This window comes from Syngnathoides biaculeatus, chromosome 6 (genome assembly GCF_019802595.1).
Source record: "Syngnathoides biaculeatus isolate LvHL_M chromosome 6, ASM1980259v1, whole genome shotgun sequence".
NCBI lineage: Eukaryota > Metazoa > Chordata > Actinopteri > Syngnathiformes > Syngnathidae > Syngnathoides > Syngnathoides biaculeatus.
The window spans coordinates 9,358,933-9,377,243 of record NC_084645.1 but is presented as its reverse complement, the minus strand read 5'-3'; the positions used below and the strand labels follow the sequence as shown (position 1 = coordinate 9,377,243).

General features: G+C 41.3%; 1 protein-coding gene across 3 annotated transcripts; it reads right to left on the bottom strand.

Annotated features, from left to right (window-relative positions):
* Positions 1 to 506: 506 nt before the first annotated feature.
* On the bottom strand, positions 507 to 7,561 carry LOC133502647 (uncharacterized). 3 transcript variants are annotated; one of them, XR_009795522.1, is made up of 3 exons: positions 7,104 to 7,561; positions 1,116 to 6,236; positions 507 to 1,057 (listed from the first exon to the last, which is right to left on the bottom strand). XR_009795522.1 is itself a non-coding variant. In XM_061823677.1 (2 exons), exon 2 carries the CDS (start codon positions 3,665 to 3,667, stop codon positions 2,741 to 2,743), a length of 927 nt encoding a protein of 308 aa, XP_061679661.1. In that variant the 5' UTR covers positions 3,668 to 6,236; positions 7,104 to 7,561; the 3' UTR covers positions 507 to 2,740. The 3 variants fall into 3 exon arrangements, 1 of the variants encoding a protein (XP_061679661.1); XR_009795521.1 differs by having other exon boundaries at positions 507 to 1,492; positions 1,562 to 6,236; XM_061823677.1 differs by having other exon boundaries at positions 507 to 6,236.
* Between the last annotated feature and the right edge of the window lie 10,750 nt (positions 7,562 to 18,311).

Here is an 18,311-nt window from a genome sequence, read left to right as displayed (position 1 = left end):
TTATTTGACAAGATTAGGACAGTATATGCGACAATACGACAATGTGTTGGTGCCATTGAATAGAAAAATGTTCCATACAGGAGCTTTTGACACGAGACGTCAAAAAGCTCCTCCAATGGGAGCAGTGCTGGCGTAGTGCGAGTTTGGCAGAGTTGGATTGTAAATGGGAAAGGGTTGCAGTCTTCTCAGTAGGGAAAGGCTCTCTGACCTCTCTCTCGACTGTTGTGTTACATCTTCCAAATATGGGATGGCTGCACCCCGTTGCTGTTATCGTTGCAGGTGGCATTTCACAGTGAGCAAGACACACATTAGGGTTGATTTTAGCCTGATCCATAAGCTTGGCTGCTTTCCTCTCTGGTCATTCGAGTGGTTTGTCGACCCAAAAGATGCCAGTTGAGGAAAAAAAGCTTCTTTTTAAATAGAAACTGTTGTGGGACGCTTTTTCCCCCTGTGTCTTTGTTTAATTTCTCATAGTGAGAATGTTGGTTGTCCAAATACAGGCTGGAGAGGATGAACAGCTTTTACTTACAGAATATTCTGGGCACAAATGAATGACAATGGCTGAAGCAGATCACAAGTGCAAAGATACAGAGGAATTGCAGCATTATTATACTATCAGAAGGATCAGCATCACAAAAGTATGAAAGGAAAATAAAGCATCACCAGAGAATCGCATCATAAAATGAAGAGCATCACAAAATATCTGGATCATAAAATGAAGAGCATCACAAAATATCTGCATCATAATGACTAAACCAAATCTATCTGGTAATAACGGGCACATTCTTACGTCCTGGTCTCGAGTAAATATTTCAGCAAGATTCACTTAAGGTTAACTGATGAGTTGGCATGCTTCAAACATGAGTTATACAGTCATGACTAAATATGAGCAGAAGACACACTTCAATCCCCCCCAGCGTCATCATCCGGGAGGGACTGGTGCATTGGGCCTGAAGGGGAACAATTTATCCATTCTCAATGGCGGCAGTAATCAATCGCTGACAGATCTTTTCCTCTGGGATGAGTCGAGCTGGGGCGCAGTCGGCTTCTTCAGGACCTTGGGGTTAGACTACCTGGTCACAGGTAGATTCACCGGGATTATTGTGCCTGTGTACCGTGAAATCAACCCTTGGAGAATGATGTCATCAATGGTTGCCAGCCACCACTGGAGACGTCGTTTTCTAGTTGTTGTCAGGTGGAGGGATTGCTGAGCCTGAGGCGGACCTGCGGGTCGTGTAGATGAGATGTGGAACCATGTGTCCCCCTTTCCTTCAAGACGTACTGCTGTGGCTGTCCACTCAGTAACTTGGAAGGAACCTGTCCACCTGACCAGGAGCGTCCACATCCGGATCGTGTACTCCCTGTGGTGGTTTTGTTGTAAGTATACTGTTATACTTACTGCAAACGCTGCAGTCCTGCAGTTCACCCCTAACAATTTGTCTCATAAAAGGATGCCACCAGGAGTGGAGTCGTCTCAATGTTTCATCCACACCTACATGGCATGTTCCATGGGCTTCAGAAATTAGATTTTTCAATTGTGTCTGAGATGGAATGCATTTACCTTCTTTTTGCCATATGCCATCCTCATCTCTGACACCCCCTTTCGACTTCTACACACTCTTTTTTCTTCTGGACTTGCCTTTTCCTGCCACAACTTAACTGTTTCTATTGTCACCTCCTGTTGATTGTCACATTCAGACTCCCTTACATTTAGTTGGGAGTGATGGTCGGTACCCTGCAGCCTTTTTTGTTGCTTAATCTGCTGATTCGTTTCCTGCTGATACAAAATCATTAGTTCGAGAGCGACCTTTGCATTTTATTACTGCTACCGCTGTTGGGAGCAGTAAAGCATCTCGCAATTTGAGAATGTCGTCCTGATGTTTAATGAGTGTACCGGTTGCATTTTGGAAATTGTTTCGCTGCCATTCTTTTAATGCAACATGAACTGTCTTGTGTGCATACGCTGAATCTGTGTAAATGTTTACTGAGTGGTTTTCTGCTAACCTGAGAGCTGCTGTCAATGCCAAAATTTCTGCTCTTTGTGCTGACTGTGAGCCTAAAATTCTTACAGCTTGTACTTCTTCAAAACCTGTTTCTGTGGGTTGGGTTACTGCAAACCCAGATTGAAGGCCATCGTTGCCCTTGAAGCAACATCCATCTGTGAAAAGAATGAAATCCGGGTTCTAAAGCGATGTCTCAGAGTTCAGTGCGAAGTGAGACTTCTTCCGTAGTTCTTTGTACACATCAATGTGGTTCCCCTTTGAGCAGACCTTCAGCCATGTTTAGTCCTTCATGAGCAAAGAGAATATGTGGTTATGTTAAAATTGCCTCAATTTTCCTCTGTCTTCCTCCGGTCATGGTAAAATCTTGACTTGTGCCGTACTGGACTATACTGTGTGATGTTCGCACAGTCAGTGGGTGATGGAGAACAATGTGAGATGTTTTCTGAATCACTCTGGCTAGAGCAGATGCGAAAGTAGCACATATTGGATGTCTTTGCTCATATTTTTCCAATGGAGTGCATGCATACAGACAGACTTGTCGACTTCCTCCTTCCCCTTTCTGATAAAGGGCAGCAGACAAACAGCTGACCTTTTCAGATGCATCTAGATAAAACATGCGGTTGTTATCAGGATTAGCAAGAGCCGCAGCATTGGAAAGATGCTGTTTCAAGGAAATGAAGGAAGTATCTGCTTCAATGGTCCAACAAAGAATATCAGAAAGGTTCCGCATACCCTGGTCATTTACCATCAGCAAAGTCTGGAACATGATGTCTGGAGTTGTTGCAAAGACCAAGAAAGGCCAACATGGTTTTGACATTCATTGGTTTTGGGTGATGAAGGATGTCGTCTTTGTAAGAGCGAGATATTCCTGTGCATGGCGTGAGATCAATCGTCTGAAAAAGGAAACCTGTGGCCAGGCAATCTGAAGTTTGGACTTGGAACACTTCAGGCCAACAGAGGCCAAATGAGAGAGCAAAGACCCGGCCGGTGACTTCAAGACAAGAAGTTTCAGAAAGAGCTGCCAGCAAGAGGTCATCCACATACTGCACCGGAAGAACTCCATTAGGCAGTTCAAGCAGAGACAGCAACTGACGAAGACAGTTGTTGAAGAGTCCGGGGGAAAGGACAAAACCTTGAGGCAGGCAATTGTAGGAGTAACAAACACCATTCCAAGTGAAAGGAAAAAATTGCCTCATTGAGGGATGGAGAGGAATGCAAAAGAAAGCATTAGCCAAGTCAATGCAAGTGAAATGAGTGTGGGGTGATGTAATTTGGGACAGTGTCGAGTGAGGGTTCGGGACTGGCAAAGTGGGAGTGAAAAAGTCACTGTCGGTTGTTTCACGTCCATGGTGCTTATCTAGAAGCTGGTGCTCCAAAACAGAAGTTGGCAAAAATGTGTTAGACTGAATCCAATAAGCAAGTGATGAGGAATAGAGCAATTGAGAGTGAAATAAATTTTGCCAATCTCTGGCCTCTGTGCATGTCAGGACAAACGGACCATGATCCTTCGCTGTGTGCTGGGGCGAAACCATCAAAGAGACATGTGGGTGACAAGGAGGCATAGAAGGATCAGAAGGATCTGCCAACTTATACCATTCGAGTTGTTCAGGAGTCAAGAACACCGAGAAGACAACAGCTGGTTTGCCCACAAACAAATCACCCATGTTCAATTCCCATATGTTGTTATCAATGTCTTGAAATACCTCACTATAGATCTCTTCTCCTGATCTGTCATAGTACAGAGTGCAATGAAATTACCATATCATAAAATCTGAGATTACGGACTCAAGGTGACCAGAGAGTCCAAAAGTGCTCAGCCTCGAGCCAACCACTGGAGTCAATATCCACTCTTGCCCAATAGATGTTGGCAGTGGCGCATGCCACAGGGTGTTGTTCAACAAGCGGAAACTGGGAGGTGGCACCGGAGGCAGAGGCGGCAGAACAGCAGTAGGTGTTACCATCCGGAAATTCCAGGATAAATCCATCAGGGCTGCATTTGATGAGAGGGCAAGTGACGATGAGTAGATCTCTGCCCAAAAGATTGACTGGACAGTTAGGTGCAAACACAAAAGAATGCAAAAAAAGTCTGTGAAAAACATTGAACAGTCACTGGAGTTGTCAATTGCAGGGCAATTTCTTCACCCTTGAATCCAACAAGTGAGATGGTTTTCCTGGTAACAGAGGTATCAGGTGGCAGGGCTGTGATAGTAGAAGGCCGAGCTCCTGTGTCGACCATAAATGATAAAGTTAATCCTCCTACCGTCAGGATCATCAAAGGCTCCTGCAGGCCTAAACATGTGAATTCAGGGCACCATCATTGCGGAAACTGTCCACCAGAGGGTGGTAGATACTGTTGGTATGGCACTGAGGGATATTCTTGTTGCTGCTGCGGTAGCTGCTGGTGCTGTGTAAGATGTCCTCTCTCTCGGGATTGGTTGTAACCTCGTAGATTGTAGCCACGTGTAGGTTGTTAACCTCTGCCTCAGCCTCTCCATCCGGACACTTGAGGTCGCTGTCTGCAACTGTGGGCCCAATGACCAGGCCGTCCACAATTGAAGCACATGTCACGGCCACCAGGGGGCGCACCTCGACCTATGAATGAACCTGCTTGATACATCATGCACTCAGAACCGACAGAGGGAGATGAGATCACAGCATGAGTGGCTTCTTCAACTGCAACATAGCAAGTTGTGTTTCTGTACTTTTGTGTTTGTCTACCTTAGATTCTTTCTCTTTAGCATATCTCCTTAAATGATGTTTAAGATGTGACAACCACTGGTCAACCTCAGCACCGGGAAGGTCTGGATTGGCCTTTATGGCCTGCGCCACAGAATTGGGAACACCCTTTAAAATGGCTGCTCAGAACACTTGCGAATGCAAGGCGTGGGCCGTAGGAGCGTGTCCTGTTTTCAGAGTATAATCAGTGAGGGTTTGGTCAACAAAAGCTGCGGCCTCCTCAACTGCTTTGGGAGAAAACACCATATCTGAAATAACACACTCAGGAAGTGGAAACAAAGCATCCAGTGCTGTAGACAAGATCAAATAATTTTCTTGTGTAAGAGCCTGATTATCGGTGAGAGAAGAAAAACCTGAATTTTGCATCAGAGTATTCAACTGTGAAAGCGGACATGATTGTGTAAGAAGGACACGGATATCACCTGCTGTTAACATTTGTCCTGTAACCGCTCTCTGCACTGCTTGAAGCCAATTTACACCACCAGATCGCATAGGTGGAAGTTTCTGCATCAGCATACTCACATCAGTGGGAGAGAAAGGTTTGTAAAACATAGCAGAGTTACCAATAGCCGGATCAACTTTGGCCAACATGTGAGCCTGTAAGATTTGGGAATGAGTCACAGGCCGATGAGGAGAAGCTGGACCTTCGGAAGATTTCTCGGGGTCTTCAGGACCTCCGGTTTGATCCAGAACAGAGTCGTGGTGGACACCTGAAATATTCTGGACATGACACTTTAATTCTGCTACTTAGTTCTGTAACTGATCAATGTACAACCTGTTTTCCACTTCCCCACTTGAAGGGCCTCTACCAGCGTAGACAGCAAATTCCTGTTCTCTCTTCAGTTGGGCTGCTTCTTGTTCAGCGGGCACGTTTCTGCTCTTCCACTTTAGCGTTCGCTCTGTCTTCATGTTCAGTGGTGATTCTCTCAAGTTGATCTCTAATATTTTGTGGAACCTCTTGGTGTCTATTTAATTCCGCCTTGTACATTCCGAGCTGATTCAAACGTGTAAATGGGCCGGCTCTCAAATCTACAACTTTGTCCAATTTTCCTTCTAATTCTTTAATGGCGGTGGTCACTCCAGCAACCAGAGTTACTGCAACCGTATTCATGTTTGATGTTTGTTGTAAGCGAGTGAGAGACGTTTGATCACCTACATCTACTTCAAGTCGAGCGCCAGCTACATTCAACACTGGAGCCTGAAATTTCCTGGCTTCATGGTAAGGTGGTACATATGGGTCATTTGGAGACAACCCCGAAAGATGTTTCTCCTCCAAATAAGGAGGCGGCGCGGAGGGCACTTTGGGTGTTGACGGTACCAGACCAACACTCTCTTCATTAATGCCACAAAACACGCAGTTGAAGACATTGGAGGAAACCATCCATTCTCACAGTTTTTCCTCATCCATTCTTTCAATTGTTCTTTCTCATTCTCTTGTTCTTTTTCAGGCATGCTTTGATGCCTTGATGCCACAATATCCCACGTATGCCATCAGAACTATATACAAAAGAAAACAAATACTCATTAAATTCATATTACACAAATAAATGACAAAACACACATAACACACATTCCTCACGTGTCCACTTAGCACCACTTGTTCAGAATGGTTTGGTATTTGACACTAATCGAACCATTCACTTTCCCTATCAAACTCTCCCTGCATTTTGGTTTAGATCATCTTTTCTCAAAAGTGCTCAAACCTCTTTATTTTCTCAAAAGTACTCGATACCACACAAACAAAAGTACTCAAACCTTAATTTAGCAAAAGCGCTTGATTTTTTTTTTGTTCTCTAAAGCACTCTTAAAATCCTATTTTATTTGACAAATTCTAGTTTCTAGGATTCTTGATAGAACGAAACAACCTCTCCTAAAATAAAATTACAATTGCGCATTTCACTGTTCATCCGGGTAATTCTTCTCTACTTCTGTTCATCCGGGTTATTCTTCTTAACTTTTTATAGTGCACACTTCGTCCTTTGATTTCGAATGAGGAATTCAAGTCTCAAGGATTCTCCGAAAAGAACGAGACAACCTCTCGGTTCAGAAAGTTTTGGACTGGCTTCAACCCACTGGTCTGTCTGCCGGTCACAGGATTTACAACCTTTTTGTGTCGGCACAACCTCCGATCACAGGGCACTTCTAAACCCTTTTTAGAGTGGTATGCCCACACACTCTACGGCTTTTCAACCATTTAGTCCCGTCCCACCAGGGCCTCTAACCCAGGACTATACCACCCACAATTTCCCTACTGTTCAAGCAGCCAGAAACTAATTACACACTGACACAAATTCAAACGTGACACGGACCTCAACACCAGTTAACAAACAGAAGATCACTTTTGGAGGATAAATGTTCTCGCACCTTGTCAATTGTTGGCCGGCCGATGTTCTATCTGTCAACCAACACCTCAGTCCGAAATCACGTCGGGGTCACCAATTGTTGGAGGACGCTTTTTCCCCCCGCGTGTTCGTTTAATTTTGGGTAGTGAGAATGTTGGTTATCCAAATACAGGCTGGAGATGATAAACAGTTTCTTCGAAGCTTTTACTTACAAAATATTCTGGGCACAAATGAGTGACAGACAATGGATGTAGCAGATCATAAGTGCAAAGATACAGAGGACTTGCAGCATTTGTATACTATCAGAAGGATCCGCATCACAAAAGTATGAAAGGAAAATAAAGAGGATCATAAGAGAATCGCATCATAAAATGAAGAGCATCACAAAATATCTAGATCATAATGACTAAACCAAATCTATCTGGTAATAACGGGCACATTCTTACGTCCTGGTCTCGAGTAAACATTTCAGCAAGATTCACTTAAGGTTAACTGATGAGTTGGCAAGCTTCAAACATGAGTTATACAGTCATGACTAAATACGAGCAGAAGACACACTTCAAAACACATTATTTTTTTCAGGCTTCAAGATGGAATGTCTGTCATTCTCCTTTTTGCCCTCCCTTAACAATTCACAGTTTGTTGGCTAGGAGAGGTTCCCGCTTTCATGTGATCCTAAATGGGTAATAGTAGTAATACACAAGTCCGAGTAGAACTCATGAAACCTATCACATCTGTTTTAAAGCATCAATCCATTATCTATAGCGCTAGCCTGGGCCTGTCAAAGACAATCGCAGGGCGCTGTTTGAATAAAATACACACGATGAAAGCCGTTCACTCAAGAGGTGAAAACAAAGGATGATTTTGTTTCTTTATGACTTTGATGTCAGCTAACAAGAAAACGGAATTGAATTTGCCTGAAGTGACAGCCTTGTGCTCCCAAAAACAAGGCTCTACGTAGCACTCCAGTTCACCTTAACCACAGATGAAAATAGAATCATATAAATAAAACAGACGACATTCGGATGATGCACGCTGGAAGCAGAACAGCCCTAAAAGCACCAGTTCTTATTTTGGGGGAAGTAAATCATCGTTTTGTACTTTGATTTGAGATTTAAGAGTTAGCACTTTGCCAAACTGAAACTGAAGAGCTTGAAATTTGACACATTGGTGTGAAATATAAATTTTAATGTGGCGTCAGTATGCCTTTTACGAGCAAGACCCGCCTTTTTCAAAATGCCTTAAATCCATCCATCCACTTTGTAAACACCTTTTAATGTTGTGGGTCATGGAGGTTTTTACAGTAGACCTCAGGCGAAAGGCAGACAATATTATGTACTGTCAATCTGAGGGCACATAAAGAGCCAAACAACCTTCAATATTCACATACAAACATCACTGGGGAGGAACTACTCTCATACTGCCTGCGTCAAAGTCAGACGAGTGAAATGCGACTCCATCATCAGTGAAGTACATTCATTTGATGTCCGAGAATACAGATTGAATTGCATTCACCCAGACCTGAGCATTTTACAAATATTAGTGTTTTTTTTTCCACTGTATTTTTGTGAAAGCAATTCATCGGTTAAGTCTGGTGATTGATTGATTCAATCCTTTGGTAGTTCTGTTTAGGCCTGCTGGGGGGGATCACTGAAGATTATACATGCTTTTGTTTCCAAACTGGCTTCTTCACTCATGGCTAGCAGACCCATGGTATTCCTTCACCTGGATATTTACATCATAACACGGCTCTGTTAAATGCTCATACAGTCCTGATCAGTTCATGGATACCGGTACTTAGATTTGTCTCACCTCCACCAATGTGTGAACCAAAACTTTAGCTTGGCAAAACCTATGCTCCACAGATTTTAAGGGAATTATTTGTAATTAATAGTGATTACAGTTTCCATTTATAGCCCATCATAAATTCAACTCACACATCGATGTATATTTGTGTTGCATCAGATCAAGTTGACACGCAAGGAAAAATGTCAAGGTGAACAAATGTACACAAAAAGTGCTGCAACTGGGGTCTGTGCCTTGCTCAAGGGCATCTGAAGAGTAGTTGGGATGTTGAGTAGCATCTCTCAGACAACTAGTTTCCATTTTATGTTTGCCAGTAGCAGGAGTAGAAAAGTGACCCACAGGTTCAAAACCCCAAGTCATACAAATGATAAAATGACATCTTTCTCGCAACATTTAATCACACTTTAATGTTCCTTAAATACCAATCACTGGCTAGCACTAGTTAGTCACAAATTTCACTCTGCTTTCTATTTGGCCCGGAGTAATGTTTTTTTTGCAAAGAAACAGCAGCATTTTCTTCACACAAATCCCAGATAGCTGGCAGGAGCACCAACGCAACATCAACATGAAAAACAGCTTGGCTTTCAAGAACAAGAACACTTGAAAACAACAGCAATTAGCCGGGAAACAGACAAGTAGATCTTGGCCCACTGTGTTGCGCCCTGGCTGCAGACTGAATGCTGCCAAATAGAGATCACAACTCTTTCTAAATCATTCATCCCTCCACTCGCTGGAGAAGTTCCAATTTTGAGGATTTGCCAGTGAAAAAGAAAAAGGTCACTGCTCACACATTATTTTGTTCCTGCAGTTTACTTGTTGTCCAAATTGAAGTACATAGTACACTCCACGTGAAAGCCACTGGGCGTTCTTTCGTAGTTACTCCTGTCTGTTCTCCTTCCAAAATAGCTTTTTAAAATGCCCAAACTACTTTGCAGTTCTCACATTCTTTTTAATTTACACCTTACAACATTTTAATAGCTTTTTTTGTTTGTATCAAAATGATGGAAGTTAATATGTGCCACCAGGATTTGAATTAAAAATGCCACTGAAAATTTCATGTTATAAAATTCACATTGTTATTTCAAAGAGCCTCATCAGAGCCGAATTATGCATGGATAGAGGGAGATCTAGTCCTACATAATACATTTCAATGTTAACAAATTCACCATATAAAAAAAAAATCAACCTTTAAAATTCAAACGCAATATTTTCAGTCTCCCAAGATTCAACTGGGTACAATTCGCTCTCTGAAATTCACCGTCTAAATTCAGTGTTAAGAAGGCAGGGTTATTTCAGGTCAGAACCCAACACCCAGCCAATCCAGTTACACTTTCTTAGTATGTGATGTCACATGACAACATAAATCATTCCATATCTACACAAAGGGTTTGTAAGAGATTGTAGCACCACAGCCTATAAGGAAGGAGAGGACAAAGCCAGGAGAAGCATGTGAGACAACAATCATGAACCCGGCGATACGTTTGTTTCTATGTGCCCTGTGATTGGCTGGCCACGAGTTCAGGGTGTACCTCACTGCTGCCTGAAGGTAGCTGGGCTCCAGCACTCCTGTGACCCTTGTGAGGATAAGCAGCTAGTAAAATTGTTGGATGGATGGATGGATGGAGTGTGGCCCAAAACTAGTATGAACATATTGTCATGTTGTTATCCAAGCCGCTTATCCTCACAAGGGGCGCGGGAATGCTGGAGCCTATCTAAGATAGCTTTGGGCGTAAGGCAGACTACACTCTGAATTGGTCGCCAATCAGTCGCAGGGCAGATCTCGACACAATCACTGAGCAGGAATTTATCCCAAGCTGCCCACACCAAAGGCAGGTGTGTGTAGCACTACACCTTCAGTGAGCCATGAACATATTGATGACTCACATATTTATTCCCATATATATATATATATACCCACGATAGCAACACAAATCTGGATGTATGCACAATTAATAAATGAATCCCATTCTGTATTTAACGGTTGCGCTTCCTTGTGTGTTTCTTAGATTGCTTGTGTGCCTGTATGGGTGTGTGTGTGTGTGTGTGTGTGTGTGCAATCATGTATTGGAACTACAAAAATGTTAAGTTCATGATTCTGGATCAGTTCTCTCTTTTCTCTCTTGTTTTATGTAGCTTTGACTTTAGCATTACAGACTTACACTAAACCAAATTTAAACTTTCTGTTTTATCATTCTAAAATGACAATGGAGTCTGCATATTAACACTGCACTTATCATAATTAAGGATTATGCATGTAATAAACTGAGTGCCTTCCAATCTTTTCAGCAAGAGCTTCAAATAGAGTGAATTGGTAAAAATGAAACTAATTACATCATGTGTTTCAGTCCATTTACCCGGGGACAGAGAAATCAACACAGGCACACACCCACACTCACACACACTGTAGGAATGTACAGGATGTGACAAAAAAAAAAAAAAAGAATCACACGATTTTGAACCTTTCAATATCTGCTTGGATATTAAACACTGCAGAAGACTGAACAATTCCAGAGAGATGGCTTCAAGAAACAGATTAGAGCATTGGATAGCAGTGAATCAATTGACCTTTGCAGTTCCCATTTCCGGCTCCAACATCAGAAAATAAAAATTCAATTTCACAAGCATTGGAAGCAGGCAGCAGGATACACAGAAAATTCTCCGTAGGGGTTTGCAGAAGATGAAATTAAAACTAAAACATTTCATTCCCACAGGGTGGAGTGGAGCATTGTGTCTCACATCATTTAGCGTAAGATATGCATTTTCATCTGTTTATACTGGGTCATCTTATCATCATTGGATACAGTGTAAAGATCTAAAAAAAAAAAAAAAAAAAAATCACAAGATAGAGCCATAATAAGGTCACATAATTTAAAGAAATATAAGAGGAAAGGCTCTTAAGTAGTGTTGTTAGTATATTTCTATTATATATACAGTATATGTGGTCTGTATGTATTTAAAGATTTAATAATTAGTCATTAGCTTTTCTTTTGGTATCACAGATCATGTACAAAAATCTGTTAAAAGGTATTATAATAAGTGCATTTTTTTTCAGCAGATAGTTGTCGCTTAGCTTTATTATTTAAGAGGTGTCATACTCACTCACTAGTTCAAAGCCTAATTTGGTGTCATGTGGGTCAGGTATGTTGATACTTTTACCTTGGTTTTCACGCAAAGAAATGCAAGATATGTACAATGTCTCTTACAAATTATTTGTTTCGAAAAAAAGTGCATCTAGTTCCAATTTTTCATTGATGTGTGGACTGTAACGGATCACAGTGATTTGCATAAAGGAACAACATTTATAGGATAAGCAAAGCAAAGCAAATGCATTTTACAGTATATAGCACATTTTACACACAAAGTAACACAATGTGCTTTACATGATTAAAAAGGTTTGAATACAAAGATATAAAACATTTAAAACAGGGGAAAAACAATAAAAATGACAACAATATATATATATATATAAATGAAGAATAAAAGGACAATTAAAAACAGTGTACAGTGCAAAAATGTTATCAAAAGTGGAAGTACACTAAATAGCATGAAAAAAGAAGAGTTTTCAATCTGTATTTAATGTATTTTCAAACTGTATTTAACAATATTCACACTGGCTGATTTGTGTGCAGCATCCATCCACTCATCCATCCATTTTCTTAGTCGATTATCCTCACAAGTGTCTCGGAAGTGCTGGAGCCTATCCCCGCTGTCAACGGGCAGGAGGCTTTAGTTTTCTTTAGACAGCATCATCAGTGCAGTTCTTCCAGGGGTTCGCAGGGGAAGCTTACAATCTTTTATGCCATTTAAAATGACCCTCTGAAGTGCTTTCCTCTGAGCCCTGTCCCCCCACTCATCTGCCCCAATGGATGAATAATAAATACCACAGCAAGACAATTTACAGACAACAAAAGGAAAGATAGAACGACAGCGGGTAGAGTGGTGGCCTCTGCTAAAGCTGAGCAATTCGTCTACAGGTGTACGTCCAACACTTGGCATTAGAAAATGAAGTCATAGAGGACGTGGCGATGCTCTTGCATTCCAGTCATGTCCGTGGTGGCAGGGAGTCAGGCAGAGATTTGGCGCCCTGGGAAAAACATCACTTTGTGTCCCACCACTTCAATGGTGCAAAGGGAAAGGACTATTTCTTGGTCCCTAGTCACTAATGAACAAATGAACAAATTGATCGACAGACTGAGTGACTCAAAATTTCCCTTAAAAAGAATAGAAAAAAAAGTGTCAAATGAGTATCTCAGTACTGGGGTGCCTGTTTGGAGTAGTATATGTGCACGTAAAATGATTTTCTCATATTGTTGTTATTTTTTGTGAGTGCATTCCCGTTCTGCGCCAGAATCGTCATCCTGCTGGCATTGCTGTGTGTACAGTATGCACAATACGTGCATTTGCCAACTGACTGTGTGCGCGCTTTGTTTTGACTGCTAGACTGGCTGACCTTCTGAGTGCCCCTAAGCAAGTCATATGACTGTGTAAGCCTGTCTGTTTGTGTGTTGCTCTTAATTACTGCATGACTGCAATTGGATCTCCCTGCCAACAAAATTTTCTTTGTGTTTTAAGTTTCTTTGCTCAATTTTAACATTCTAGACCGTATAGTTCCTCCCGACGACATTAGGCGGTTACTCTATGCATCTATTATTCATTTTTCGTTAAAAAATCATACATTGTGATTTCTGAATTTTTTCTCTAGATGATCTCTCTCACAGTTGACATGCACCTACGATGAAAATTTCAGACCCCTCCATGATTTCTAAGTGGGAGAACTTGCAATATAGCAGGGAGTTCAAATACTCATTTTCTTCACTGTAAGAGCGAAAAGGGGAATGTAGGAGTTGCCATTTATCTTCACAAAGGCGGCAGAACCAAGGAGCGCTGGACATGTACCCGACCTCTCACTCAAAGTCAGCTCGGATATGCTCCAGTATACCCGCAAACCATAACAATGATAAGTGGCATAGAGAACTGATCAATGCACATACCACTTCTGCAATGACTAGTTCTTTACAGTATAGCATAGAGGATTTTGTGTTTGTGTTATTTCCACCTGTAATAAGTAGCAATGCAAATCTAAAGGTATGAAAGACAGATCTTTTACTTGAATATATCATCCTTACAGAATCAGAGTCAGAATCACTTTATTTGGCCATGAGTGTAAAAAAATACCCAAAGAATTTTTCTCTGGCAGACGGCTAACTTCACAACAAGAGGCAATGTGACATAGTGTTTACATCCATCCATCCATTATCTACCACTTTTCCAGGTCGGGTCGCAGTCCTTAACAAAAAAAAAAAAAAAGTTTAAAGCTGTTTATTTCAATTCCCAGTTAATTTAGATGACATAATAGCTGGATATGGTACACAGCGGATAAATGTTTTTTTTTTTTTTATGTAGGTCACTGAGTGGGAGGTCAAACTACTAAGCTAATGCGCCTCACTTTGATCTGAAGGCCATAGTTAGTGCTTGTTGTCTGAATGAGAGCTAAAACTAGATTATGAACTATGAAGCATAGATAGTCATTTGGAGAGTTGCCAGTTATCTAGAAAAAAACAACTTAGTTACTTTACTCAATATTTTATTTCAGAAGTAACTTAGTTAATTAAAAAAAATAGTTACTTTCAGCTGCTGCCGAGTGACTGAAATATCATTTATCCAGACACACACACACAAAACAACAAAAAAAAAAGAAAACGCCTTCGCTTAACTGTACCCATGACATGGTAATATTTGCCACAAAAGTTACAGAATGATGTCTTCAACATGAACCGATAACTTGAATAGTAATAGTGTAGTTGAAGCCATATTATACCAATAGAATAGTGGGGACTTCAAATACGAGCACAATACAGTAAGTTCTTCAACAATAACAAGCAAATGTGTGCGCGCGCGCACACACACACACACACACACACACACACACACACACACACACGTGCACACGCACACACACTATTATTGATCCCACCACAGTAATTTTGATGTGAAGAGTGAGAAAACTTTTTTTCTTACTACGTGACGTCAGCTGTCCAGCACGTTCCACCAGCTCACAGATGAAGTTGAAAGTATTCACCTTCCATTGTAAATATTATTTAAGTGAAGTATTGTAAGTCCTTCAGTAGGGCAGTACTTACCATCCATGACCGATTTATGACCACACACTTCGGGACAAATACTTAACTCACAATGGATTGCATGTTTAATATGCCAGTAAAATTGTATTCTTATTGTGGAAATGAAAAAGTATCACCAATGAAATACAATTTTAATAAAGGAAAAGAACAAAAATAGTGTCATGACAGAGAAATAGTGCATTTCTTTGCACTTTTCTGGTACTGCACCATCACTGTCCACTGCTAAATCAACAATCACTTCCCAATCGGTTTCATTTAGTTCGAAAATTGATTTTTTTTTTTTTTGCCTTTGTAAAATACAAAGCAACACATTATTTTGTCCTTGACTTTTTAATTCAAGTAAAGCTTGAATGTCGATGTGATCTTTGAATCCTTTGTTTGTTTTCGAATTATATTTGTTGTATATCTGTAAAACATTTTGTGTTTATTATACCCAGTGCAATGTCACAGCGTAAAAAAGTCCTTACATTGATGACATGTCACAAAGTGTAATCTTACCTCAGTTACACTATACATGCCGCACATCACAGAGATCACACAGGCACCGTTGTCAGCTTCCTTTTGCTCATGGTCACCTTAGTGATAGCATCCCGATGGTTGTTATGGGAACAGCCCAGCTGTGAAATTGAACAGGGTTGTTACAAAAGCTCCTTTGTACATTTCCTTGACTCTTTGAATTGACATTGTAATCGGTGAACATGATCCATTTTGGAATGCTGGTTAACCTCGTGTTTCTTCAGATTTTGTGTACACTAATAACTCACGATATGTTACAGGCATAGTGAGGAACATGACGGTAAAGATGGTGGTGCTTATTTTCCAGTTTACACCAGGGTTTTAATAATAATAATAATAATAATAACGTTTAAAAATGGTAACTTAAAATATCATATTATTTATATGACATTGAAGCCCTGGCCACTTATGAAATCATCATCCACCGTTTTATCAAACTATTCCATCTAAACCATCAATTCTTTCTGAATAGCTTCCCGCTCTCACTTTGTCACTGAGAGACAAACATCATCAAGAGTTTAAGGAAATTGCACCAATTATAATACAGCACAGTAGTTTTGTATCTGTCTTGACCATTCGCGCCGCTCTAGTGCCAGTTTTTTCACAAAAGCAACTAGCGACTAATCAAAGATTGTTTTTTCTTTTTACTCATGAAGAGCTGAGTTACATTTTTTTCCCACCTAAGTAGCATACAACACAGGAGTCAAACCATCTCCATAAGGACTCAGACACTTCCCGTGACATGGGTAAAGCCACCTGGGGGAGAGGTTACTATTGAATGTCCAGGAACCTTGTAGTGACTTGGCAAGAATTTACAGCTTTGTGTTGGCACTTAAAGAGATCCATGAGTAGGGCCTGAGCAGATGGACCATGAGGTCATCTGGCAAGTAAATATAGCCTATTGCTCAGGTGTGCAAAGGCTCAGTCATAGAAGTCGATGGTACTTATAGTTTTCATAGTGTCACCCCTGAGTGCAGCAAGAATAGTGTTTCAAGCTTACAAAAATATACTTTAATACAGAGTATATATTGTTCCCAAAATAGCTACACAGAAAATTGAAAAGGAATTAAATAACTAAATACAAAAATACAAATCTACCAGAATAATATAGCTCAAGATAAAGAAATTATACATCACCCAAAAGTGTTTAAAAAGCTAGAGATGATTACTTTTACAAACAATATGTAAAACGTATTTACAGAAGCAGTGTGTCCTAAAGTGTACATGCATGGGTTTGCTTCTTATAGCAACTACTTTATATGCAATGCTGGTGCATGAATATTGTATCACATTACAGCTTGCCATAGAAATATTTTGTCCTCCTTTATGTAATGTCTGATTAATAAAACAGGTCAAGCCTCCCTCTTAACTTGAATTTACAATCTATCCATTCGTGAAACCATCCATCCTGTCCATATTTGTTCTCAGTGGAGGTTCTTCTTTCCTAGCGTTTTGTCACAGGTTGGTTGTTGGGCCACATATGTTACACTCAGGCAGAGCAGTTGGCGAACTGTTGGGCAGAAAAAACTGCTAACATTCCTGCATATGGTACAGTCTTTCCATCTAAACTGCTCCCTTTGCACAATTGACATTGTTAACACACTTACAGTATCGATATAGATTTTGCACGTCTTATAAGGAATAGTTCCTATAAACAGAAATTTCTCTTGTTCTTGTTGCTATGTTGTTCCTTGTTCTTTGTTCTGAATGTCGTACCAGGGCAGCACCCACTGCTGGAGACAAATTCCTTGTGTGTTTTTACACACTTGGCCATTAAAGCTAATGCTGATTCTGATTCTGATTCCTACAATGCACTGCTTTGTTGATCAGCAATCACTGATCCAGTCATCTTGCCATTCAATCATTTAAACAAGTAAGAAGACTTTTACAAACATGCATATGTACATAAAAACATGGCACAAAAAGTAAAGAAATTTTAATTTGAGCAGCACTGTTGAGTATTCATCCTCAAATTAATTATCTTGCCGCATTTGACTGATCTGGATCGCGTCCGTGCGCTATAGAGTAAATTCAAGCTGTTGTAGCGTATAGACCAAAGAAGTTAGACTCCGTTTTAATGTTACTGTTCCATCCTAGGATTATTTTGGGTTTACAACCATCCATCTGTTTCTGAGCCGTTTATCCTCACGAGGGTCCCGGGGTGCTGGAGCCTATCCTAGCTATCTTCGGACAGAGGCGAGGTACACCCTGAACTAGTTCCCAGCCAATCGCAGGGCATATATAAACAAATAACCATTCACACTCAGAATGACACCTAGAGGCAATTTATAGTCTCCAACTAATCCAGGTTTTTGGTATGTGGAGGAAACCGGAGTTCCTGGAGATGGTGGCGGCGGGGACCTTTAGCCGAGCTTCGGCATTGGCGCAGGCTTTAGCCGAACTTCGGTGGCGGCGGAGGCCTTTAGCCTAGCTCCGGCGTCCGGGGCTAAAGGCATCCGCCGCCTGGAAGGTCGCCTCGCGGCCCGCTGGTGGAGCTCACTCCTCAGACACCGCGTCATTCCTGAACCATCCGGGCCTGCTGGCCCGGAGCTCACGGGTGTCATGTTCCTGGCTTCCAGCCCGGGCTGGGCATGGCCAGCCAATCAGTAGACACACACCTGCGCCTCATGAACTCTAATGACACCCAGTATATATAGGACCCTGGGGACGACTGGTCCTTGGCCAGATCGTTGCAACTCATGCCCCATTCATGCATTCCCGTATCTCTGATCGTCAACCTGTGTGTACCGACCTCCGCCTGTTCTCCG

What these genes read in the sequence shown, in the direction of transcription:
- LOC133502647 (XM_061823677.1), bottom strand. Translation starts at nt 3,667, where the DNA reads ATGGGTGATTTGTTTGTGGGCAAACCAGCTGTTGTCTTCTCGGTGTTC.